General features: G+C 42.2%; 1 protein-coding gene across 1 annotated transcript in view; it reads right to left on the bottom strand.

Annotated features, from left to right (window-relative positions):
- The window catches only part of Dhx35 (DEAH-box helicase 35), a 71054-nt gene that overhangs the window by 18683 nt on the left and 24729 nt on the right, over positions 1 to 27642 (bottom strand). The window contains exons 5-15 of the mRNA XM_076851851.1: positions 26650 to 26754; positions 24216 to 24277; positions 23228 to 23297; positions 22774 to 22833; positions 17235 to 17347; positions 16303 to 16399; positions 15087 to 15245; positions 13047 to 13257; positions 8916 to 9040; positions 5362 to 5416; positions 1739 to 1834 (exon numbers count right to left, since the gene is read on the bottom strand). Of these exons, the coding sequence (XP_076707966.1) occupies positions 1739 to 1834; positions 5362 to 5416; positions 8916 to 9040; positions 13047 to 13257; positions 15087 to 15245; positions 16303 to 16399; positions 17235 to 17347; positions 22774 to 22833; positions 23228 to 23297; positions 24216 to 24277; positions 26650 to 26754 (1153 nt within the window). The remainder of the gene's footprint in view (positions 1 to 1738; positions 1835 to 5361; positions 5417 to 8915; positions 9041 to 13046; positions 13258 to 15086; positions 15246 to 16302; positions 16400 to 17234; positions 17348 to 22773; positions 22834 to 23227; positions 23298 to 24215; positions 24278 to 26649; positions 26755 to 27642) is intronic.

The following is a 27642-nucleotide window of genomic DNA, read 5'->3' as shown; positions in this document are numbered from 1 at the left end:
GCCAACCACGGCAACTCATTCTGAAACACAGCTACAGCCAGCTCTCACCGTGTGGGCTGAAATGAATTACACCTTCATACACTGTCAGCTGCTATAAAAATTAGACAAAAAAAGAAAAAGTTCATATTACCTTTCCAGGCAGGGAGGGACAACCTATACTCTCTAGATGATTATGGTCTCTATCTAAATAGATCTCAAGGTTTGACCTTTACACTAGAACTTATGTCCTCACAAAAATCTGAAAGTAGCAGAGAAACTGGAAGCCTGTATTCATTCTGCTGTTGTTAGGAAGGCAAATGGTACAGCCACTGTGATAAATAGTACAAAAATTCCTCAAAAAATAAATCTGCGTACAGCCATTCTAGGAAATAGTAGAAGTTCCTAAAGAAACTAGAATTAGAATTGCCATATGATCCAGCAATCCCACGTCTAGGTATATACCCCAAAGACTGAAATTGGTATGGAGAAAAGAACTCTTCATTCCCATGTTCATTACAGCAACATTCACATCAGCCAAAATATGAAAACAATTTAAATGTCCATCAGTGGGTAAAAGGATAAAGAAACTATGCTCTATACACAATTGAATAGCATATAGCCTTTAAAAATGAAGGAAATTCTGTCATTTTAAGACAACATGAATGGAAATGGAGTACAACATGCTAAGTGAAATAAGCCAGGCACAGAATGACAAACACTAGAATTGTACTTATGTGTGGAATCTGAAAAAGTCAATCTCATAAAAACAATGAGCAGAAATAATTGCTGGAGAGAAAAGGGGGAATAGGGGAAAGGGAGACGTTGATCAAAGGACACAAAGTTTTGGGTAAGAGAGGGTAAGTTTAAGTGATCTGTTGCATTGCATTGTGACCACAGTTAATAATAACATAATGTATGGTTCAAATTTACTAAAATGATAGACTTTCAACATTATCACCATAGAAAAATGATGAGTTGGTAAGGTAATGCTAATATGATATGCTAATAAGCCTGGCCAACTCTTTCTACTGTACACACACACACACATACATATATACATACATAGATCAAAACGTCACATTGTACCCCATGAATATATACAATTATTATCTATTAATTAAAAACAAATACTCTTTTTAAAGAAACTGAACAGAATGATCATATGGCCTGATAATTCACATTTGGGTATCCACCCAAAAAAAGTAAACACACAGATTCAAAGAGATACTTGCATATCAATGGTTACTGCGGCATCATTCACTATATCCAAAAGATCGAAGAATCCTGAATGTTCACCAACAGATGAACAAATATTCAAAATATGGTATATACATACAATGGAAACTTGTATGTAGAAAATTCTGAAAAATGCTATGGCATGGAGGATCCTTTAAAGATATAATGTTAAACGAAATAAGCTAGACACTATATAATTCTATTTGTGAGAGATTCCTAGAGGAGCTGAATCCTCAGAAACAAGAAGTAGAACAGGAGTTAGTGTTAATGGGTAAAGATTCAGAGGGGAGGACAGAAGAAAGTCCACAAACTGCTGGTGCTGACAGCTTCGTACTAATGTGAATGTACCCAGCATCTCAGAACTACATACCTAAAAATGGTTAAAGTGGCAAATTATCTCTTCCTTATTGTTGATGCTGTCTAACCACCACTGGACGTTCTTCCTCAGGGTACACAGAATTTAGGGAAACAACTCCTCTGACAATCAAAATAAAATCAACACAAGTTGTCGGGGTCTACCCACCTGACTCAAGCAGCATTTTGGCGAACATGGGATTCAAAGGAAACTCTGCTATTCTCAGGCCAAGTGGTTCAGTTAGGCGACAGTCTTTGTCTAGACCTGCCAAAAGAAGAGAACAAAAGATAGCAGAAAGCATGTACCCTTGTGTTGGAGATGCACACTTGTTGAGAGAATAAAAGATAATGAATGCTAAAAATGGTACCCAAGAGATAACTCTTGCACTACTCAGTCTGACACCAGAGTGCTGTTCTATCAAAAGAAGAAAAGATCTCCATGGAGTTCCTAAATCCCCAGTTTTTAAAAAACTGCTGCTTATAATGACTTCTATTCAAGGACTTTATTTAAAGAAAATGGCCCTGCAACAGCCTCTTGCTCTCACTCTCTCCTCAACCCACAGCAGCCTCCCTCCACTCCTCCTGCCTCCCAGAGGAGCTCTTTAGCAGCCCCACAGCCAGGCCACCCAGACACACCGAGGCCCTCTCCTCCCACTCTCCACAGCCTTTGCCTCTGCTGACCTCAGCCTAGCCTCCTGCTAGCTCCCGTGACCCCTGCTCTCCTGGGTGCCACCAGCTCCTTCGCTGTTCTCCTCAGTCACCTTCTGGGCTGCCTTCCACATCCAGGCCAGGCCAGGCCACAGATATGCCAGGATGGCATGCGCTGTGCCCCTGCTCGTCTCAGATCAGGAGAGCAACTGTTACAGCAACTCTGCATCTGAATGCTAGCCCGGACCCCTCTGGCACCAGCTCAGGCCTGTTTACCCAACTGCCCCGGGCATGTTCCTTCAATTCCTCCCCTTTCCTCCATGCCTCTCTTCCACTCGCCAATATCCAGGTATGGATTCCCGAGACCTCCAAGATGTAGACTACTGAGTAAAATAAACCTTACAAGAGCTCAGAGTAAAACAGAAAAGGTTATTTCTCTTCTGTTTCAATATAATCATCTTTTTAAAGGTGAAACTAAATTAAGATGGGGGTTTCCCTCAACCTTTGCCAGCTACTTTGGAGCAGTGAAGAAACAGGAAAATTTGTTCTGTTTGGAGGAAAATCAAACCAAATGAAAAATACCCATATCATGAATGGTCTGGCATCTGCATTAAAGATAACCTTGCTTTGGAAACCCATTCCAGCACACAGTCACTCGAGGCTGACCTTCTGTGGGCCAAGCTGAAGACTTTTAAATCAATGGAGAGCTTTTTAATCAGTAACTGGCTATTTCCTCAGAGCGGTATTATAAATATGGAATGAAAATGGATCCCTATCACACCCCAAACAAAAAAATTAACCAAAATGGATCACAGACCTAAATGTAAGAGCCAAAAACCATAAAACTCTTTAAAGAAAACCTAGGAGTAATGACCAGGGGTTAGGCAAAGTTTTCTTTTTGTCTTTGTTCCTCCCCAGGAACAAAGTCAGGACCTCACACAAGCCAAGCCAAACACCTGCTCTACCACTGAGTTGTATCTCCAGCCCCAAGGCAATATTTTCTTAGACATGACACCAAAAGAACAAGTGACAAAAGAAAAAATAGATAAATCGACCTACACAAAAACCTAAAACTTCTGTATTACAAAACGATACCATCAAGTAAATGAACAGCGAACACAAAGAAATGGGGAAAGGAGTTACAATTCACATACCATATAAGAAATCTGTGCCCAGAATACATAAAGAGCTCCTCCAACTCAGTAGTAAAAAGACAATAACCCAAGCAAAAATGAGCACAGAATTTGAACCTTTCTCAAAAAAAAAAAAAAAAAAACAGTTAGCCCCTTATATCTGCGGGTTCCACATTCTTGGATTCAATCAACAATGGTTCATAAATATTTAAGAAAAAAATTACATCTATACAAATCATATATAGATTTTTTTTTCTTACCATTAATCCCTAAAAAATACTGTAGAACAAGTATACAGAGCATTCACATTGTGTTAGGTATTATGAGAACTTAGAGAGGATGTGAAATACACAGGAGAGTGCACACAGGTCATATGCAAACACTGCATCCCTTCACATTAAGACTGGAGTATCCATAGATATTGGCACCAGAGGGGGTCCTAGAATCATTGCCCCAGGGATACCTATGGGATGAGACATATTGTATACAAATGGCAAATAAGCAAATAAAAACATTCAATATCATGAGTCAGAAGGGAAATGCAAAACAAAACCACTAGATACCATTTCCTACCCATTAGGAAAGCTATGATACAAAAGACAAAGGGTAACAAGCACTGGCAATATGGAAAAACTGGACACTGGCAATATGGAAAAACTGGACTCTTACACACAGTTGGGAGAATGCCCAGCAAAAATCTGTATGCTTGCCAGGAACAGTAGTGCACGCCTATAATCCCAGCAGCTCCAGAGGCTGAGCCTGGAGGATGGTGAGTTCAAAGCCAGCAAAAGCAAGGTGTTAAGCAACTCAGCAAGACCCTGTCTCTAAATAAATTACAAAATAGGGCTGGGGATGTGGCTCAGTGGCTGAGTGCCCCCGAGTTCAATCCCCAGGACCCCACCCCGAAAAAATCTGTATGTTAATGTGCACAGCATTATTATTCATACTAGCCAAAAAGAGGAAACAACAAAAATGTCTATCAGCTAATAAATGAATAAAAATTTTACATGGCTTATCCATACAATGGAATACTATTCAGCAATAAAAATGAATGAAGGACTGATATATCCTACAACATGGATGAGCCTTAGAAACATACTGAATGAAAGAAGCCAATCATAAAAGACCTCATATATGATTCCATTGATGTAAAATGTCCAGAATATGCAAATCTAGAGAGATAAATTAGTAGTTGCCTGGGACAGAGGAGTAATGGAAATGGAGACTATGTGCTAATGGATACAAGGTTTCTTTTCTGAGTTATGAAAGCATTTTAAAATTAGACTGTGATGAAGAATGCACTACCCTTTGAGTATATCAAAAGCTACTGAATCATACACTGTAAATGACTGAAATGTATGGTATGTAAATCACACCTCAATAAAGTCATTTTTTAAAAAAAGAAATATGAAAATATACCTGAGGGTGGGGAAAAAAACCACTAAAATTTAATAACCAAACTGGACGGCAGCCATGTGGGGCACCCTTCAGAGCACGTCAGTACTTCCTGAAGATGAGTTCAAATTATGATTTTTCTCCATCTTCAGGTACAAAACAACGTTCTCAGATAAGCAAATAGAGGCTCCTCTGTAACAGACTATTTCCTTCCCAAACAATTCCCCTGACTGGTGATCTCCCCGTTCCCCAAGGAAACTCCAGGAACAAAGTACAGGAATGAGGAAAGAAACACTGAGCCACAGCTTTCAGGATGAGGTAGGAGCAGGAAGAAAAGCTCCGAGGAGGTACCCTCTGCCCTCTGCTAGAGAATCACTGATCTCTGATGTCTCTGAGGAGTGTGGCCCTGGAGATAGTCACCTAGCTGCTAAGTACTAGGTTGCTTTATAAACTGTCATAATCTAATTATGATCCCAACTTCTATTTCAGTAGAGTGTCATGAAAAGATAACACAAATGAGGAGGATCCACCCCGTTCCTGAAGATACTAGGAGCGCCAGAGTGAATGCAACAGACTCCATCATGGGGGAACACACGTAAGAGAGAAAGAGGCATACCTCCCAGAGCATAGAGTAACTCCAAAGCTTGAACCATCGACTGTGCTGGAGGGGGCTGTAAAACACATAAAAGTCCTCCTGAATTAATTTCTCTGGGCAAGGAACATAAAGATGTGAGCACTTCCTATTCAAATCCACTTTCCCTCTAGCATGTCCCATTCCTCCCAGTCTCCATGCTTCTGTTCCTGCTGGCGCCCCTTGAATGTCCTTCCAGCCTTCCTGGCATCCTCGGTACTGCTTGGCTTTAAGACTCAGCTTGATTAAACAATTCCCCTGGCAGCCCTTCCCCCGATTCCCTTCCACCTGAGGTGATGGTCCCTAACTTAAACTACCTCTTAATTTTCCCTAAACTCTCCTCAGACATTGCTATTGTTTACTTCACAGTCTTGACATTCTCCTGGGAGCCCCAGGATACAGCAGTGCTCATAGACGATTTATTTTTGCATCACCCAGAGGAAAAGCCTATGGAGGGTTAAAAACATTTGTTGAATTTGCATTTTTGATAACAAACGGGAATGCTGGATGATCAACAGTTAAGCAGAGCTGACTGTGTGACTCTCAGCCTAATTCTCTAGATCCTAACCTCCTTCTGTCCTCTGCAAATCTTTACTGAGCACCTACAAAGTGCCAGGCATCATTATTTCTTCTCTCCAAATTATGTGGTTTTGAATAAGTCAGGTAATAAAATTATACTGCTTTTCAAACTGCATGGCTTTTCTTCTAGATGCATTCAGATAACAAATGTATTTTAAGCATCACATTGTTTAAGCTCAATGTTACAGATGAGGAAAGTGGAAGACATTTGAACAAGGTCACACAGGCAGTTTGTGGCAAAGTCAGAAGCTAAGTTCAGGTTTCATGTTTTCCATTCTACCTCATCCACTTTGTTTGCCAAAGTCAAATTTCTAAAAGCTCAGGTGCACAAACCACAAAGGTGTGGACCAAACTGCAAAGAGGGCACTCCACAGACCACTGGGAGCAAATCATGTAACTGGCCCACTGCCTCTCCTCATCCTACGACATCTTTTTCTTCAAAGAGGCAAAATGCACAGTTCACAAATGCAGGAGCTTAAACCTTCTAGGGATCGTTAATACTGAGGTTATATTAATAGGAATAGCGAGGCTCTGATCTAGGCTCTGAACAATTACAGAAACAAGGTTCTCTTGACTCCTTTCAATTCTGACCCTATTTCAAATCACTTACCATCAATCGAAAAAACTTATTCCCCAGACCCCACAAAAATCATTTCAAAAGTATTTTCATCTAAATGAACATTCATTGGTACTCCTCTAGGACTTCATCTGATTTGGGATCACAGCAACCACAGTTTTAATATATTTGGAATTACTGTGCAAGTATAATTTGTTTTTCTCATGTTTTCCTTGTTTCTTAAACCCACAAGACGCCCCACTAACTACTTGGGCATTTTGGTCATACTCTATCAAGAAGTCAGTTTTCCCATTACTGGGCAAATGAGTGCTTCTCGTTTTTCACTTTTCTAATTAACATTCCTAAACATACAAAATTACATGTATCCTGTGATTGCCACTGTAAAAACACAGTTTCAGGAGAATGCAGCCAGAAAGGAATGAATAAAAATAAATCTGTATGTGTTTTTATTTTTCAATCATTCAAAAGTTTTATTATGATTTCATTATCTATACTTTTAAATTTTGATATAAAATAGTGCTAAAAACATTATCATCTATGTAAGCATTTTTTTCTTCTTTCAAATTACTTTCTCAGGAGAAACTTCCATGGGAAAAAATAGCAGGCATTTCCATGGTTCATAAATATTGTCAGAAAGTACCTCCCAAGGACCAAAACAGAACATAAAACCACCAGCAATACACAGGGCATTGACTCTGCCAAATTGTTGTTAGCTCTGAATTTCATCATTTTTCTTAATAGTTAATCATTTAATTAGTGTAAAATCGGGCTTTGTAGCTACATCTTCTGTGGAGGAGAACATGTCTTTATGTCAATTTATAATTTGTACTGCTTCCTCCCCTTAACTTATCCTTTATTGAATATTTGATTTATTCAAAAAGAATTCATTTTGAAAACTCTTGGTATTTCTTAAGACACTGATAAGTCATTTCTGCCATTATGTTTTCCTTTAATCTTAGATATGGGACTTTTCCTAGGGTTATATTTGCATACACTGTTCATCTTTTCTTTATAGTATCTTATCCTATACAGCAGTAGTCAAGGGAACATTTATTCTGTGCTTACGGTGAGCACACAATAGCTTCTTTGAGGAGCTGGGATTTGTTGGGTTGTTTTTTTTTTTTTTTGCGGTTTTTTTGTTATCCAAAATCCAGACTTGTCACACCATAAATCACGATAGCCAGGATGGAACAAATGAGTGAACATGTGAGTCCTCAACCACAGAAGTCCTCTAAGAAAATACTCATGAATGTCTACTAACTAACCTCGTAGAAATCATGAGGATGAAGACAGAAGGTTTTATTTTGGTTATATTTAGAATGTCTGCATATTTAAAAAAAAAAGTCAAATAAAAAATACTGGCAAGAAATATTACAAACAAAGGTTGATGTCTTTAATGAACTCTTAAATAATCCCATAATTCTAGCAGATAAATGACTTAAAAATTCTAATTAGCTGGGTTCAATGGCACATGTCTATAATCCCAGCTACTAAGCAGGCTGAGGCAGGAGGATCAAAAGTTCCAAGCCAACTGGGCAGCTTAGAGAGAACCTGTCTCAAAATTAAAAGGGCAAGGGTAAAGTTCAGTGGTAGAGCACTTGCCTAGCATGGTCAAGGCCTCAAGTTCAATTCCAGTACTACCAAGAAAAAAAGAAATAAAACTGGCCAGTAATTTTTTTTTAATCTATGAGAAAAAAAAAAATTAGTGGTAAAGATAATAACCTCTGTCTCCCTCTCCCTCCCTCCCCTTCCCTCCCTTTTTACCTCTCTCCAATCACATTAGCAAAACTCTAAAAGACAATGACCCAGCATGATCAGGGCACCACACACCACCAGGCCTGCTGGAGCCCATGTCAGTATACATCTGGCCAGGTATCCACAGTCACAAAGGACTATGGACCTTTGGCCCAGTATTCTCAGCAACCTGGCTTAGGAAATCAAAATCAGCCATAGAGTCTTCCCTACAATTCTTCCAAAACCTTCTTGGCTTCCCGGTCGCAATACTCTTAATCATGCAGGACTATCCATGAACCCACTGTCCTGTACTCGTCACCCTTCCTTACCTGGTGGAAAACCCTGCTTAGGTCTCAGATTTCACCTCAGGACTAAAGGGGCAGGGAGCTCTTCCTTTGTCTCTCAGAGCACAGGGCACACTGCTCTATAACCTACCCACTTATTGGTCTCCCTCCCCTAGTAGACAAGAACTGGAATTACCAACAAACTAAGTGTGGCTGCTTGTCTCACCATCTCCCCCATACCCTGCTTTGGACCTTGAGCCAAATAGCCCCAACACTTAAGCTGAGTGGGAAAAAGAAAGATGGCATGCTCTTCACAACATGCCAACATCCCCCAGAAAGCCCCCCACACAGAAGATAGGACTTACCGACATGAAATGAAACCTGAGGACGTTGTCAATCCCTAGCGCTTTCAGCTGCAGGATGACAGGGGCCAAATTGCTCCGCTGCATCTCAGGAACAGTAGACTGAGGCAACTTGTCGAAGGCTTCCTCTGGGGATAATAAATCAGAACAGTCAGGGATCCAATGTGACAGCCAAATGCAATCACGTGCCAAAGGGACAGACTTCCTTTTCTACCTTGATCAAGAATCTCCAGGATTCTGAGACCAGATGTACATGACCTTGATTTGCAAGGTTTTTATATTTACAAAAGACCCTTCTATTTAAAAAAAAAAAAACTTTAGATACTACATTCTAACAATACTCCTTTATAAAAATTTGTCCTTTTACTTTAGAATGTTGTTCTTCAAATGCTTTTTCTGAGCAAAATATCAAAGCAGCAAATATTTGCTGAATCACTATTGTTACCCAGTTATCATCATCTCTTGGGTAGAGAATGTCAAGGAGGCAAGAACTGCACATATAAGCAAAGAGCGATTTTAAAATAAATCACCAAAACTGCATCCAGAATACAACAAATGACTGAATTTATAAAAAAGTAAAAATTGTCCAAATCTAATTTTTTAAATCAATAAGCAAAAAGCACAATGTCACACCAGAATCCAATGTTGACCCAAATAGATTAATGAATAGATTTATGAATGCTTACATGCCCCATAGCAACAAAAGGTGACCTAAAGCAGGAAAAAAGTACCACGTGGCACAGATATCCTACACTAGGAGGGGCAGGAAAAGAAGTGGGAAAGGAAAGGGTACAGGGAAAGAGGCAGAGGAGATTAAATTATTTTTGTGTATATACAGACAATGCTCCACCCACAAAACCCTCCAACATCAGTCAACATTTTAACAGATGTACACTCTTCTTAAACACCACGGTGGCCCAACCTCCATTTAGACCATAAAGCTTTAGTGAACTAGGGAAAAAAACAAAATGAAGCAAAAGGTGACATGAAGAAATAGCACAAAAGGTTTTCCTTGAGAAGACAGACAAACAAAAGTCTAAGGACTGTGATATAAGTTGCCATATGCATGGGTCTACCCAGGAAGTTGTGGATCCCGGGCAACAGCAGAAGTTCCAAGCAGATACTAGTTTCAAAAGCATCTTGGATACAGTTTTTTGGCAGGAGAAACAAACTTCCCAAATATACCATTTTGGCAGGGGAAAAACAGTCATCAGATGAGAGGCCGGCCCTGCTCGGGGCCGCTCACAGGAAGCAGGCGCATCCTCAGAGTTCAGTGGTGCTCAAGCTCTGGTGAGGCGCCGAGGCCAAAAGCCACAGGCCAACCCCTAGAACAGCATCAGTGACAGGAAGGGCCTGGACCAAGACCTGACTGCTCTCAAGGAGGAACAGATTAGGTCCCATCAAGGGGTCCTCCAAAGAGAAGCGGAGGCTTGGGGAAAGAGGAAAGAATGGTCACCAGAGAAGGCTCTAAAGGAGCCCCATAAGGAGTTGCCACTGAGGGGACTTCAGGGCCAAAGAGGTTTTGCTGGGCAAAAAGGAAAAAGCCCAAGGAAAGGCATCCGAGGTCTGAGTAGCGGATGCAGGAAGCAGAGGGCACATCCAAGAAGAGTGCAGTTCAGCTGAGAAGCCATGTTGAGCAGATGCAGATGGTGAGTGAGAGGAGATAAGCTGAGGAAGAGTTCTGGAAGGTTCAGAAAACTGTAAGGTCTGTGAGAGGAGTGCTGCCTAAAAACTACATTCTGGAAGCCTGAACGCTGGACACTATGCACTTGTTACTACCCAGTGGCCCCTCCCCAACACCACTTCCACTGAAACACCATGCAAAGGGACTCGATGATCTTTCACCAAATCCACCTGAACACCTTTAGTCCACACTCTATTACATGATTTCTTTGGCACAAGAGATGGGTGCTGACCATGACCTCTTTCAGAGTAATTTGAGCCAGGCATGGTGACACACACCTATGATCCCAGCAATTCAGGAGGCTGAAGCAGAAGGATCTCAAGTTCCAGGCCAGCGAGGCAACTCAGTGAGACCCTGTCTCTAAAAAATAGAAAGGGAAGAACATCCTTGGGTTTGATACCCAATACCACCAACAGAAAGAAAGAAAGAATGGGCGGGGGGAGGAAGAAGTAACTGAGTTCCTTAAAAAACTAAACGTGAAATTACTATATCACCCTGCAAAAAACAAAAGAATTAAAAACAAGTTCTCAAGTACATGTACATGCATCTCACAGCAGCGCTACTCAAAACAGCCAAGGTGGAAACAGCCCAATTGTTTACCAACTGATGAATGAATAAACAAACAAACTGTTAGTTTTCCATACAATGGAATATTATGCAATCATAAAAAGGAATGACAAATGGCATACATGCTACAATGCAAACGGCCTTTGAAAACATTGCACTAAAGAAGTCAGACACAGAAGGTCACGTATTGTATGAAGGTCACATATTGTATGACTGTATTTATATGAAATATCCCAGATAAATCCATGGAAGCAGAACACAGATTGGCAATTGCCAGGGATAGGGGGCCAGGAAGAAATGGGGAGAAACTGCTTAAGTAAGGGTTTTCCACTGGAGGGATGGAAATGTTTTGAAACTAAACAAAGGGAGAGGTTGCATATACTGTTCACTCTAAAATGGCTGACTTATGTAAATTTCACCTGAATAAAATTTAAAATATATGAGATTATATATAAATATAGATTCATTCTTGAAACTTCCTCCTCTGCATTTCAGGGTGCCTTTTCATCCTGGTCTTTGCCCACTCCAGTCAGGCTTTCTTAGCACCTTCAGGGGTTGTCTATACCTCTCTGGCCTCGGTTTTGCCTGTGATGCTCCACATCCCCTTCCTCCCCTCCCAGTACTTGTATATCCCATTCCCTTTGCCTGGAGTGCTGAAATCCTGTCTCTAACGCCTTCCGTTTACTTGGATAAATACTGGGCTTCCAATAAGGTCAGGTCCAAACACAACCTTGGTTGTGAAGCACTTTCCAGTTCCCCAGCAAAAAAAAACAAAAAAACACGAGCCCTTCTCTGTTTCCAAGAGCCCCTATTTTCTACAGTAATCCTAACACACCTTAACATGCTAATCTGTTAGTGGGTCTGTCTCCACCACCAGATTGTCCACCATGCGGCCACAAGCCTAGTTCCACGGAGCCCTAGATTCCCAAGCCTCAACCCCATGTCCAGCACGCAACCAAGACTCTGTAAACATTTGTTAAAAGAAAGAAGGCCGGGGTATAGCTCAGGGTGGAACACTTGCCTAGCACATTCAAGGCCCTGGGTTCCATCCCCAAAACCAAAAAAGAAAATAAGGAAAGACAGAATGACATCAAGAACTGAATAAGGATGATAGGAACCAGAAAGGAAGGGAAGCAATAAATGGCAAAGCTACAACCTTCAGACCTGGTCAGCAACAGCAGGGGACAGGGGAAGGAGGAGGGACTCAGTAATGATTGGCCAAGTCTGCACAAGGGAAGAAGAAAAAAAATCTCAGTACCATTCCCCTCAAAAGCAAAGAGTAGAAAGGGAAGGAGCAGCTCTAGACACATCTTTTTTGGTTAAAGCTGTCTCCAAGCTGGGAAGAAAGCTCTTAAGGGCAGGGGCACCTTGATCAGAATTTTAATTTTGCTCCCTCACAGACTAGCACAGTACAGGGCATAGAGCAGGAGTTTACCAACAATTTGTTTTCTGTGAATGAGTCTTGGATAGAGCCTTCATCCTAGCTCTGCAAGATGGAATGGGACCAAGGTGAGGTCCCACAGGATTCAGGGACCTCAGAATAAGAAAAAAGCACATTGAGCTAAGAGAAAGGTGAGAAAGACCAAACCTGAGACATAAAATTCGTAGAGTCACATGGCCACAGAAGGGCCTGGGCCCCAATCCTAAGTTAGAACAGGATGGTAAACAGGCGGTGACTTGCTGGGCCAGCTTTAGCCAATGAGGAAGAGTAAAGAAGAGCTATGCTTAGGGCAAGGAAGGTGGCGGGGGCCAGATCACAGGGCATCCTGGCAGGGAGGGCTGGATTTTACATGCGTTCTGCCACAGGGATAAACATTTACTACATTATCCAAGGCCCAGGCTAACTATGAGAGTCAAAAACCCTCAAGGGGAGTAGCACTAACCTGTATAAAGGCGGTAACACTTTCCAGAGCGGTTGCGCCCGCCGCGTCCTGCGCGCTGGTTGGCTGACGCCTGGGACACAGGAACCACCACCAAGCATTCTATAGCCGTCCTGGGATTGTAGGCCCGCAGTTTCACAAAGCCACAGTCGATCACATACACAATGCCACCGATTGTAATGGAGGTTTCTGCCACATTGGTGGCCACTATCACCTAAGTCCCCCACAGAGAAGAGTAAGAAGGAAAGCCATTGATTCTTTTCACTGTAAACAAACTTAAAAATCCTAAACATGTAATGATATTTCAAATCAGGATCTGTGAAGCAACTGCAATACTAGACAGAGCAGTAGTTTCAGAGTTGGGAACCCTGGGCTGAAATCCTCCCCAACCCTGGGTCCCTGGAGAAGCTCCTTGACCCCCTGAGCGCTGGTTCCTCACTTACACAATGACAATTACCACTTCCCCCGGGGTTGCTGAGGGATTAAATAACGATACATATATCCAGTGATAGAACCTAATACTGGGCACATGGTATCTATCAACGTTAGTTTTTCCCTTTCACGCAGCATAAGTAAATCTCCATCTCATCCAGGTATATTCACTGATTTGCTCACATTATAACTAGTTTCTGAGGGTCTGCACTTGACCAGGCACTATCCAAGATGCAGGGGATATATGATGGACAAGATAGTCAAGGCCCCACTTCTCCAGCAGTTTAGTGACGGTGTTTGGGATGGAAATACAGCAAGAAGAGAACTTCAAAAAATGACACACAAAAAAACACAACCCAGCAGTGTAACATGCTGGGGCACATAACATTTATATTATACGAACAAGGCATGCTACTTTGGAATGGAGGGCCAGGGAGAGCCCTCTGAAAGATGACTTTGACTGAGGCCTGAGTAACAGGAAGCAGCCAACCCTACAGAGATGCAAGTAGAAGCTACAGTTCAAAGGAAGAAGTAACCACCAATATGACCAGAACACAGAGCAAGTACAGGATGAGCTTGGGGACAGAGGCAGGGCCCAGGTCACGTGCAATCTCTGGGCCAGTGTGAGGTACTTTTTCATTTGTGACAAGTACACTGGGAACTAGTGGAGGGTTTAAGCAGCAGAGGACATGTAGATCATCACACTGGGAACTTTTTTCAAGCACTTTTCATTTTTTAAAATCACTTTATAAAAAAATCTTCCTAACATTTTTACATATTAGAGTTTTATACTATAAAACCATCTATCACAAAGTTTTTATTATTTGTTTTACAGCTACAAAAATTGAGACTTAATGTTAAGTAACTTATCCTGGGGTGCACAAGTAACTCAGGGGATCCAAGCCTCCTGCTGGTTGACTGCTATCCACGTTTGCCTGGGCGACTCCAGATGCTCCCTCTCAAAGGCCAAAAGGCTGGGCACCCGGTTCCAAGTGGCCTGATGAGCAAGGCCTCCACACACCACCCCACCAGCTTTGTTCTCTGCCACCTGCTGGGCATCCCTCACCTAATGGAAGGCAAAGGACTGCAAAGCCCTGTGGGTGAGAGCAGGAGTCACACTGGCTGATGGCTGGCTCCCTCTAATCAATGTGCTTCCCACCACACCCTCCCCAACCCAATTTCAAGGCTAAATGCTTTTAAGCCACTCCTTGAATTAATTGATTTAAACTTGGCTCTACAGGTAAACTGATACTCAAAACAAGTGGTTCAGAAACTATTGGTAGTGACTTATCTATTGTTCCTAATTGACCACAAGCCAACAAGACAGATCTTTAAGCCAAGGCAGATTCCTGCCATGGGAATTACCAGGCAGGCAGAAGAGAAGTGAAGAGAAGTCAACTGCTCTAATAATTACTTTCAGAGTGACCCTCTGTGGAGCTCGTTTAGAAATCTTCACATTATTTACTATAACATGGCCTAAAATTCTGAAAGAAACTTTCCTATTTAGTAAGTTTCACTTCAATGTAAAAGAAAAATCCTTGCAGTACATGACAAAGTACTAGTATGACTACAGATGGTCGCAGACCCCCTTGGTCATCAGGGTAGTCTCACCTTTCTGACACTGCGTGAGACCCTTTCAAACACTTTCATTTGCTCAAAGGAAGGCAGACCTGCATACATGGGGAGAACCCGGAGGTGCTTCTTCATCCCAGTGCGAGCGAGGGCCCGGGCCTGCTCGATCAGCATGGACACGACAGTTTCCACCTCTTCCTAAACATTGAACCAGACACCAAAGGAACAGATCAACATGAAGCATGTCATTTTATCACACTGAAAAACAATGAAAGTTGGAGTCAGAATTTTAATTTTGGTCAGATTCATGAATTTTGGTGATACCACATTCTACTTGGGACTGTATTTGAACAAATGCTAGAACAACAGTGCCAGAGGGGTAAAAATTTGAAACTATACTATTAATCACTAAAACTAAACTACCTGTAGTTAATAGGAACGTTCTCGATAAATTAAAACAATGACAATTTTACTCAGTTTTATGGACTGAGAAAATAAAGCCTTCCATGCAAAGGTCAAGTTGTGGCCTATAAAATCATCATGAGCTTTTTCTGGGAAAAGCTCCCAGAAAAGACTACTATCTGCAGAAAATGTTTGGCAGTGGAAAAGACCAGAGCTGGAGGGTAGTTCTGAATAGTGTTACATCCTTGAAGGAGGACATGGACTTATTCAGTTGTTTTTCCAGCAAGATAGCCACTGACCAACTACAGGATGAGTTGTAAAGGTGTCACCAGGAAAAGAGGCACACAGTGGCAACATGCATGCAGCAAGATGCACATGTTAACATAAAATCCTGGCCAACAAAACAGCCACTGACTCAATTATCTAACTAATCAGCTAATACATTTAACATACACTTAACCCTCTGCAGACAGAACAGGGAAGAGCTAATGATTCCCTGACAATCCAGTTGATAGATAACCCAACAATTTTTTATACAGGTAAGTAACTCCAAAATACAATGAGTCAGGTGCAATTATACTGGCCTAAAATCCCAGCTATTTGAGAGGCTGAGGCAGAAAGATTGAAAGTTCCAGTTCAGCTTGGGGCAACTTAGTGAGACTGTCTCAAAATAAAACATAAAAAGGGCTGGAGTTACACGTCAGTGGTAGTGCCCCTGGGCTCAAGCCCCAATACCACCCCCCGCCAAAAAAAGGGAAACATGAAAAAAATGGCTAAGCAGGAAAGTAGCAGGGCTCTACATTAATTCATGTGTTGCCTTAACATGTCTATTCCTCAGGCCTGATGGAATTACCTGGCCAGTAAGAAAGGCTAGTATGTCTCCATCTCCCTCTGTCTGATGAATTTTTACCACAGTTTCCACAGTTGATTTGATATAATCTGGAACAGGACTGAAAAGACATTGACATAAACTCATCACTAGAATATGCTCATTAATTATAGATCAATTACCTTATAATCTGGCAACAAAACCACCTGAAAGTAAGTTTGGGCCTGCCCAACAAGTAATTAGTATGTAGATAAATAAAAACAAACATTCACTCTTTTTTTATGCACTCTTTTTGTGTAATCCATAATTACACAAAAGCTATGATTTTTAGCTATACTTGCAAACAAATAAAATTGATACAACATGCATACAGATGTGCTGTCTTAGTATACAAAGATGCCAGGCCAGGGAAAACCTGGGGCTGTGGCTCCAATGCTGAAGCCCACCCTCTTCCTGGCTCATTTTCCCTTCTGGCCACGGGCAGCACATATGGGTCAGGTAGGCTAAGATGTATGTACTCTCCAGCTACAACAACTCAGAAGTCAAGTTCACAACTCTCTTAACAATCATTAGGCCAGGCCCTTGGCCAGTATGCCCAATTAGAACCAAGAATTACAATGGCTCCTTTTCTGTGCAAGGGGGATCCTCCCAAAATTGTCAACCAGGCCTTCTTACTAAGGATGTAGAGAGTGGACCCAGATCACCGTAGTACCCTCACTGACAGGCATCCGTGTAAAACCCAGTTCGGAAAACTCTCAAGCCTCTCCCTTCAGCCTTTCATCATTTTGCTCTTCATGCAAATTTGCATGACAGTGTCAAAAATTCAGCAGTGACCTGAACAAAAACATGCTCCTCCTCACTGCCCTTAGAGCTGCCAATAGACACAGTTCATTGCCATTCCACATTGTAGGCCCAGGTTTCTAAACACTATCATCAAAAGTCAAACATCATCAAACCTTTGTAGATAAAAGATATCCACCGGAAATGTTCGCCCCTCCACTGTAAGGATAACACACGTATCCCTGGTTGGATCACTGGTTTCATTTTGATTAAAAAAATCCCGAAATTTCTAAAAAAAAAAAAAAAAAAAATCAGTTTTTCATCTTCTCTCAAAAAACAAAAAGGTCACAGTATTTATGGAAAGAAAATAAAACTGGCAAAGGGCAGAGACTGGAGGTAGGGATTAGGGGTGTGTGTGTGTGTGTGTGTGTGTGTGTGTGTGTGTAATACAGATAATGTATTACAAAATAATGTTTACATTAACACTTTTCTTATTGAAATTGTGGGGAATCATGTTTCAATGATACTCTTTACCAAAGGATGCCAAACTCATGGCGTAGAGAATGATATTAAAAGCTCTAGCCAATGACTTCAGGAGATACCACCAAGATCCCCTCTTGGTGAGTGTCCCCCCAACATACTAAGGAAAGTGAGAAAAAAGAGCTACAGGACTGAGTGACCACGCTAGCGGTGAGTTAACACTAGATGCAGGCTGCTGGTGCCAGCTGGTGAGGAGACAGAGTCATCCAGGTTGGTTGAGGGTGCCATTATTTGAATCTAAATAACATTCCCATTCCCCAACTATAGTCCAGTTTCCCTGAGGCCTGATGATGTAATTGCAAGGCCTGTCTTCATTATTTCTCCATCTTTTCTAATGTATAGAACATGCCCATCCCCACTCCTGACAACTAAGGAGCCCAGAAGCAGCACTAGTAAATGAAATCAAATACAAAGTGAATGGGCCTGGAAGAGTATTGCTAAAAGAATCCAGGATTTAATGATACACTGTGGTGCTACCCATTAACTTTAGGGGTGTCTGTGAAGAGAAAGCACAGACATAAAAGTGCCTCAGCCCAACAAAAGGATTCTGTGTGCTACAGAGAATTCCACAAGGTACTACCCTTTAGTTTCCTGTTGGCTGAATTCCCTCCAAGTCACTTTAGCCTCCTGCACCCCTATGATATACACCGAGCAGGAACATTGAAGTAAGTGAAAAGACTTCCCTTGCCCCAAAACAACAAGCAGTCCAGGGAAGGTAGATGTGCAAAGAACCAATCCTAAGATGAGCCAAGGAAGAGGATCATAGTCATCCCTCTGAAGGGGCCTGAGTCCTGCTGCCTGGGCACTGCACTTGTCAGGCAAGACTAGGACGGTGAGGGTCGGGGAGGATGTTATCAGACCTGTGCTCTGAATCCTGAACTCTGGTGGCCATTCAGAGGTGGGCAGCAGGGATAAGAGCCGGGAGGCAAGTAGACTAATTAAGGCAGCTATTGAAATAGCTCAGAGGAAGAGTGAAAGCACAAGCACCGGGTAAGCATCCAGAGCATTATGTCGAAACAGGACCTGACAACCTGTGAGTGTGTGCAGACATGTTTACGTCCTGGTGAAGGATGGGATTTCTTCTTATTCAGTCAGAGATAAAAATTTCCTAAAGCAAAGACAGTCTAGGGCCTGAATGACTATGATCACAAGCAAGGGAGTGGGACAGAAAATCCAAGAATTTCATGTTTATGAGTTTAGGTGATCCTCAGCTAGCTGCTGGACAGCTCAGGCTGGCACACAGGAGCATGGGATTGCCACAAATACAAAGTATAGGCTAAATCAGGGGCCACGGGAACGGGCAGCCTTAAGGAGGAAGAACAGCAATCAAAGAGGCCTAGGAGGAAGCTACTAAGGAGACAGGAGAGAGGGGAGATGGCAGGGTTCAGAAGCTACAGGAGGAAGATTATAAGAAAGTTTTGGTGGACAGAGCCGAATATTTCCAGAAAGTTATGCTGAACAGGGAGGGAGACTACAGGAGACGATGGCTTAACCTTAGCTGCTAAGGAATATGTGATGTTGAAGAGTAAAGATGGAAGATTAATCTCTCAAGAGAAATAATTCAGCATGTACTGAGAAGATCTTTATCCTTTATCTTTATTTAGAAATACAAAATACATATAAAAGCAAATAAATGCAGTATCAACAGTGCATGAGTCTTGAGGCAGAATCAAAGAACTGGAAATGAGCTCAACACAACTGGAAAAAGATTCTAAATCAGGTCCACAATGACATAGACACATGATAAGAAATATAACAAGACATCAGGAAGAGGACAATCTATGAAATGAAATGCAAATGATGGGACATCTACTGGGCTGTCTTCTAGCTCACCACGGCTTCCTTCCTTGGTAGCTGCTCCTACCTGATCCACACAAGTGGACTCCCAGCAGTCATGTCTACCCCTTGGCCAACAATCTCAAGCCATGCACAGTCATTCAAGGTGGGAGCCTGAGTCCAGATAATCCCAAATTCCTTCTCCAGGTATTTGAAAAGAGAGGAATTAAGTCTCCCTCCAAGTAGTTGGACCTGTGACAAAAAAATCTTTGGGAACTATCAGAAACCATATTTTCTGTCACGTGACAGAAACAAATAAAAACAATACCATATGATACAATGGTTAAAAAATACTTTACAGTGAGCCAGGCCCTGTGGTGCATACCTGTAATCTCAGCAGCTAGGGAGGGTAAGGCAGGATGGTCACAAGTCTGAGACCAACAACTTAGTGAGACCCTGGCTCAAAATAAAAAGAGCTGGGGGTGTAGCTCAGTAGTAAAGTACCCTTAGGTTCAATTCCCAGTATTAGGGGGAAAAAAAATCCAAAACTTGTTAATTATACTTGGTCATACATGTTTTTGTTTGGTCATGTACATAACTGTTCACTCAACTGAGCTCACAATCACAAAGCAGATAAACCCATCAAGGCAACCATGTGATCAGCCCCTTATACTCCACTTATCTTGGCCTCCCCATAGCAGCCACTGGTGTCCTCATTTGCAGGCTAGGCCACCCTAGTCCCTGCCAGAGCAGGTACCATATCAGCAGCCCGATCCTCTGGGCAATCTGTTATTTGTCTGACACCTACAGCCAGGGGCCAGAGAAGGGTTCCAGGAACCCCTGGGCCTCTAAATCACAGTGCTACCTAAGCCACTCCCTACCTGACTCCTGCGGTGCTCCTCACTCTTACCCTTTTCTGCCCACTCACATCCTCTTCCTCATCCCCTCGCTCTTACACATCACACTCACATGAACCCACACCTACTCACCCCACAGCCTCCACCTGCTGATCCCCTCAGCCCTACAGATCCTCTCTCACAAAGGAGGCACTGATGCACAGTTGAGAAAGACACAAAGGAATAAGTGACCCTGGCTCACCACAGGCTCAGCTCAGTGTTGCTGAGGTCCCAGCATGCTCTGCTTGCATAGCACACCAAGGCATGACAAATCTCCTACCCTCCGTCTTCCCGTTTGAAAAAAAAAGAATACTTCCAGGAAATCATCTGAATCAACTACTATTGGTAGAACAGTGGCTATTTTTTTTAAATCTCTATGTAAAGAGACAATGAAAGGTAATTGTGAGCAATTATTAACTATTAATTAGCAATGACTCTAGGAAAAGACTTGGATGTTCTACTTTTCACCAGAACTAAACCTATTTCGGACAATTTTAAAATTAAATAAATTTTAAAAGAAAGAGGAGGCAAAGATCAGAGACATTCTGTTCCAGCCGACCATGGAGGACAGAACTGGAGGTGAAGTAAGCTCTGTCTTCAAAAGAGCATTCCAGCTGTGCATGTGTGGCACAGGCCTATCATCCAGTGCACAGGAGGATTGCAGCTTGAGGCCAGTCTCAGCTCTTCGTGAGAGCCTTAGCAATTTGGTGAGACCCTGTTTCAGAATAAAAAATAAAAAAGGGCTAAGTGTATAGCTCAATGGTAGAATACCCCTGGGTTCAAGTCCCAGTACTAAAAAAAAAAAAAAAGTGAGAGAGCGAGCCAGCAAGAGACCGCACATAGTCCAGGAGATACCATGGTGAGGGAGATGAGAACTAACTAAAGAGGGCAACAAAGAAGCTCTGACTCAAAACTGATCATGGGCAGCCCTAACAACGGAGGCCTAGAGCCTGTGAGAAGGTCTGAGAAGCCCGCCTGAGTTCATGTGCAGTGCAGACACCTCTCTTAGACATACTGAGCTTTTCCTTCTCCAAGTTGTTCTGCATTCCTGAAGCTACAGGAAGACCAGGAGACTAGGAGCCATAACCAGCCAGAAGTTTCTCACATCTCACCTGAATTACATAACTGGCATCTTTGTATCCACTTTTGTGTCATCTACACAGGATCCAAAATGATTTTTCTAGAACCCAAATATGATCAAGTCATTGCTCTGCCTCACCTGCTCCCACGCTCCCAAGCAAGTGCACAACATAACCCATCCTCTTTCACTTAGTCTTAAGGCCTTCCAGGATCTGACCCCTGCCAGCCTCTCTAGTCTACTCTCCCACTGCTTCCCATTAGTTCAAAATTTATTCAACACAGGCATCTACTCTGTGACAGACACTGTTTTAGAAGGAAGGAGAATGGTCTGATCAAGACTGGAGTGAAATAATGAGAGACCGGGGAAACAGTGGTCTAGAAAGAGAGGCCCCCAAGAGCAGATGTATCCTGCTCTGAGAACAGCAAGGGGACCAGTATGGCCAGAATGGGGGAGCACATAGGAGGTGGTGGAAGGAAAGAAAGTCAGTGGATGGGGGACGGGTCACCCCTGCAGGGCCTGGCAGGCAAGGTAAGATTCACAGCTCATTGAACTCACCATTTCTTGCTGCTGTGGTTCTATACCTGGTCAGGAAGACCCTCTCCAGCTCTGCCCACCTGGGAAACTGCTATGCAGCTTTCTCATGAGCTGAGATACCACCTCCTCATTGACTGTTTCTGGATACTCGCTAGCTGGCTGGAATTACGTGCTCCCTCCTTGACTTCTCAGTACTTTAAATGCACCAAATAGTAAACACCTACTTACAGGTCTGCTTCCCTAAGGAGCTGGGACATGTATGGGTCACCTGTAGCTAGCACAGTGCTCACGTACGTAAACAGCATGTGGTCAAAAATATTTGTTGAGTTAAACCACTGTCTAAACTAAAATATTAGTCATCAAAGAGAAAAATAATGTAAACCTAGCCATAATTTTTTTCTTTTTGGATGCTGAGGATGGAACCCTAGGCCTCACACACGCTAGGGAAGTGTCTACAACTGTAGCCCCAGCCCACCATAAAAAATTTTAACATGGAAATTATTAAACATACAGGTGAAACCTCTATTGTACGCACACGTGCGCACACCCACCCACAAACACTAAACATAAGGTCTCATTATAAATAAATTCAAGCCTCACACTGAAAAAAAGTAATAAAAAGAAGTTGCCTGTGTGGGGAGAAAGACAGCGTGCGGAGAAATGAGACAAGTAGGTAATCATGAACTCCCTTAGTTAATTACAGGCTAATTTCCACCCACAAGCTGAAAAGGAGTATCCTGTGATCATGTGAAATCTAGGACACCAGATGGCCCCAGAAGGAAGGCAGGCCATTGCCAAAGACGAGCTCCTGCTACAGCTCCCTTCCCAAGGACATGTTCAACAATTCCAGTGCTATGGGGAGAGCAGGAGGGGGAAAGATGCCTTTACCTCTGCATCCAGAGTGGCTGAAGCCACAATCAACCGAAGATCCCCACGTTTTTTCTGAATCTAAAACAAGAAGGCATTAGGAAACATGATAACAGTACAATATTTATGGATGAAATAATCTGATGGATGACCATTTTTTTTTCCTTTGGATTTTCTTTGGATTTTCCAAATTGCTACATGCTTTTCCAAGTCAGGTAACAAAGCGAAAACATAAAAACAGCCAGGTGCAGTGGCATATGCCTATAATCCAGTGGCTTAGGAGACTGAGTCAGGAGGATCACAGGTTCAAAGCCTCAGCAAATTAGCAAGGCCCTGAGCAACTCAGAGAGACCCTATCTCAAAATAACACATTTAATAAAGGGCTCAGTGGTTAAGTGCCCCTGGGTTCAATCCCTGGTACAAAAAAAAAAACCATAAAAATATAAAAACAAAACTCTTGTCAGCGGAGCCATACCTTTTTTAGCAAGCCAATGGCAATGTCAGTGTACAAGGTCCTCTCGTGGGCTTCGTCCAGCATAATGACACTAAGGATCAAAGGGACACTGTCAATGAACATCGAAACAACCACCCCATCCAGGCCACCAAAGGGACCCTGTGGGTACTCAGCCCTCCTACAATCACTTTGGATCAAAAGGAAGCCTACTGGCAATGCGATAATTCTTACATTAATAATCACAGTCACTTCAACACATCCTGGCGTACAGAAAGTGGTGCTGTACTGCTATCTTTAAAGAGCTTCACCAACACATGGATTCCAACAAGATTTATCATGTGATTTTCCATGACAACACAATCTACGTGCCACAGGACACATAAAAAACAGAATGAGACCCAGTCACTGTAAGTCTGGAAAGTGGCAGAAACAGGCAAGCAGGCAGGTGATCACAGTTGTGACACACATGCACCACAGAGCCTTGTGTGTGTGTGACAGACAAAGACCATGAAGGAGAAAGTGATAAATAATTATTTGGACTCTTATATGCCTTATGTTCAGTAAAACACTACCCAGTTAGTTCTCTGGAGTGCTATGATTCTACGGTCACTATCAACCCTGGGTGTGACCAAAGCAACATATAAAGGACAACTCTACAGGCTGTTCAGTGACAAGGGGACTGATGATGTAGCTCTGGGGTACAGAGCATGCAAGAGGCCTGGGCTCAAGCCCCAGCAACACTAAATAAATAAGTAAGGACAGAGATTTTCTGTGCCCATTTTTATGTACTTTCTGTTTGGTTGTTTCATGTGTCCACTTTGGGCACATAAAGGGCTGCACTATCTAAATTCTAAGTAAAACATCAAGGGTCAAAATAGCTGGAGTTAAGAGAAAAGTTTTGAGGCAGCTGAACACAGATGTGACTCTCACCTATTGATAGAAATGCTTGTCAATCTATTTGTGGACTTTGGAAACTGCAGGGAAGTTATCATAGGAAAAACATATTTACCTATATTTTGTTAACAATGGATCAACCATCATTTCCCTGACCAGCATTCCATCGGTAAGAAACTAAAAAAAAAAAAAAATGCAAAATTTTAGACATAAGTCATTTATATCATATATTAATAATTTTTTTTTAAGTTCAAGCAGAACTCCATAAAGTTCAATATCCTGTTGGTCAGCACCTGTATAGGACAACTCCCATCAAGGACTGTGAAGAGATGGCCCAACCTTTTTTTATTAATCAGTAAGCAACAGAACTGTTACCAAAATAGATCTCAAACACGTGGTGTTGGGCTTGTGAGTGTTCAGCAGAACCTCCACAGCAGTGAAGGCCCACTTCCTCTGGTCCTGCACCTGGAAGTGCTGATGATGGGCAATGAAGACAAACCTGAATCCGCCCAGGGAATGCTGGGAGTCTGAGATAACTGCTTCTACAATTCACAGACTGTGGATCGCAGCCCTTGAGGTTATTTACGTCAAGTTCTTCAGAGATTACTTTAGGAGCCAGATGAGGTCAAGTAAAGAACATGGGCTACGGTGTCATGCCACTGGCTTCTCCCTCTTACTTCTGTATAAACCTGGGGCAGGTTCTTTCCCTATTAGCCTGATTCCTCGTTTGTAAAATGAAGTAATGAACTAATGGGATGGTACAAGCAGAGTATTCAGCACAGGAGCTAATGCACAGTGCTTAAGAACATCAGTTCTATTACCTATGAGTGTTTATGAAATACTTCTGAAATGTGCAATAATAACTGGATATTGTTAGTCTCATCCCAAACACATATGGTATGTTAACAAGGCCAAGCATCTATCTCCCTGTGTGCTGGGTATGCTTGCTTTTCTTGTTTTGGGTTAAGAGCAGGTCGCATTTCCACCGTGGTCTGCATGATCTGAACCACCTGCCTCACACACTCACAGGAGTGAAAGTAAGAACTTGCCACCAATGAAAAAGCACCAGAATCAAGTGTCCTGGAGTGATGGTCAAATGAAATACAAAAGCTTCTCATGAAGGACTCAAGAAGAATCATGGGGTTCATGATCCACTGAAAATAAGCTAGTTTAAATGTATTTTATGCTACAGAATATTCCCTTTACCTAGCAAAAGACACGTAAGTGGTGACAAAATACAGAAGTTTGAAAAACAAGAGTCATATTTTTATAAATCACTGCATTGTTCATTTAGTTCATCTGATTATTTTCAATTTTTCTCTGTTGCAAACTGAGAGGTAACCAAAATTTTAATAACCAATCTTCATCTCATCAAAGCATTTGTTCACTGTTTTATTGCACTATCTGATTAGACTTTGATTCCAGCATAGTGGCACACAGTAGACCCCTGCTGAGTTGATTATACAATAATTACTACTGATATTAATTATTTTGATGTTAACAACTAGGCCAAAAAACACACAGATAAAATCCATTATCATACAAAATAGGAAAGATCTAACTAGTGAAAACATCATCTATGAATTCTGCACTTGTCCATTTTTAATTCTTTAACAGACCTGTTTCTGTACTTAGACAGCAATGCAAGTCAGTGGAAAAAAATAAAACAGACATTAAAAAAAAGACAACTTTGAGTCCCAATGCTGTCACCGACAGGCAAGTCATTTAGTCTCCCCTGCCCTCAACTGCCGGGTTTCTATTCTCTTGACTAAAAGGCTCAGGGGTCACTCCAGTTGAACTGGGCTAACTGGGCTGCACAAAATAATCACACAAGAGACACAAATACCTTTTTCATTGGGGCCGCTGTGACGGCTCCTCTGACCTTAAGGGTCCACAGGAAGAGAGAGAGAGCACACGTTGACCCCTTTTATTGAGGAGACACTATTCAAATGAGGCAAGGGGTCAGGTTTCAGGGGGCTGAGTCTAGCTTCATGATGTCCCCTGTCAGCAGGTTGACTGACATCTGGGTAGACCACACCCAAGGGCACAGTAAGAGAAGGGGACACACACAAGGCACTTCCATGGAAGATTCTATCCTAAACAGGGCAAGGGGTATTATATTACAAAGGAACAGGTGAGCATAGCTTCACCCATGGGGCTGTAGCAAGATACACCCACGCACGAGACACCATCCCTTGAACCCAAGAAGGGTGGGGAAAGCTCTGCCACATTTCTGTGACTGAACGCCTCAGCACCCAGCTGGGGAGTGTGACTCCATCATGTGCAAGGTTGGTCTCCCACACTCAACCTCTTCATCTGGAGGCCAAGGGCTAAACTTTACTTCTGAGTTCCTTTCTGAGTAAGATTTGAGAACATTTCATCAGAGCTCTGTAATTCCCAGCAGACTAAAGTCCCTGGGGCCAGGATGATTTCCTATACTTTCTGCCCGGCTTCTGCGTCCTGTACAGCAGCCAGGGCTGCAGGCTTTTAAGTCCCCCCAGTTACTCTTCCTCCTTAGTGATACTGGAAAAGCAGCTTGCGCACTTCACCTTGATTCTTGTGGCCAGCGGGTCAGTGCAGTCGTCAAAGCGGATGCAGTAGCCCACCTCGTGGCCCAGCACTGCTCCTCTCTCCTCGGCTACTCGCCCTGCAACCTTTGGGAAGAAAGATCATGCTGAAAATAGAGACATAGAAATTACTGCACAGAGCACATATGCTGGAAATCTAAACGTCATTTATTAAACAGTATGTGAATGCCATGGAAAATGAGAAGTAAAGGGGCAGGACGTTAGAAAACAAGTATGAAAGCTTCTATAATTTACTGACATATTTATGTATGTCATTTCATCCTGCCATGGTCTTGGGGCCACTTATAAAAGCATACAAACTGAAAATGAAATCATATAAAGATGTTACAGATCAAAATCAAAGAAATAAGGTTGGGGGTGTGTAGTTCAGTAGAAGAGCACTTGTCTAACACGTGCAAGGCCCTGGGTTCAATCCCAGCACTGCATATTAAGTAAATAAATTATAAAGAAATTACCAATAAAATTCAAAAGATTTAAGCTACTGAGAAAAAAAAATTAAATACACAGATACACTATATTTATTTGAGACAAGCTAACCCACAAACTCATCTCTAAATTTTGTGGCCAAATTTAAAGATCATTCATTTCTAAATTTTGAAGCAAAAGAAATGATAAGATTTGCCCTGCTCCTTAAGAAAAAGCACATCAATCAGAGACAACTTTTCATGCCTCCATTCCTTAAAATAAAGCACCTTCCCCTGAATGTGAAAGCAGGAGAACGGAATGATCATCTTTAATACTGGGTAAGGTTCATTTTCTCTTTGGAGGCCAAAAAAGCCAGACACCTAAACAATTCTCAATAGTATCACAACTACCAAGACCTCTGAAAGGGGAAATGAAGAATGCAGGTCTTTAAAAAAGGGCAGACAAGTGAATGAGATGGTTAATAAAGATCCAAGTCAGCACAATAAAGTAAAAGAAGAAGACAAAAAGAATAATAGATTATGAAACCAC

Source organism: Callospermophilus lateralis, chromosome 3 (genome assembly GCF_048772815.1).
Source record: "Callospermophilus lateralis isolate mCalLat2 chromosome 3, mCalLat2.hap1, whole genome shotgun sequence".
NCBI lineage: Eukaryota > Metazoa > Chordata > Mammalia > Rodentia > Sciuridae > Callospermophilus > Callospermophilus lateralis.
Note: the sequence above shows the minus strand (reverse complement) of the source record. Positions and strands in the feature narration are given on the sequence as shown.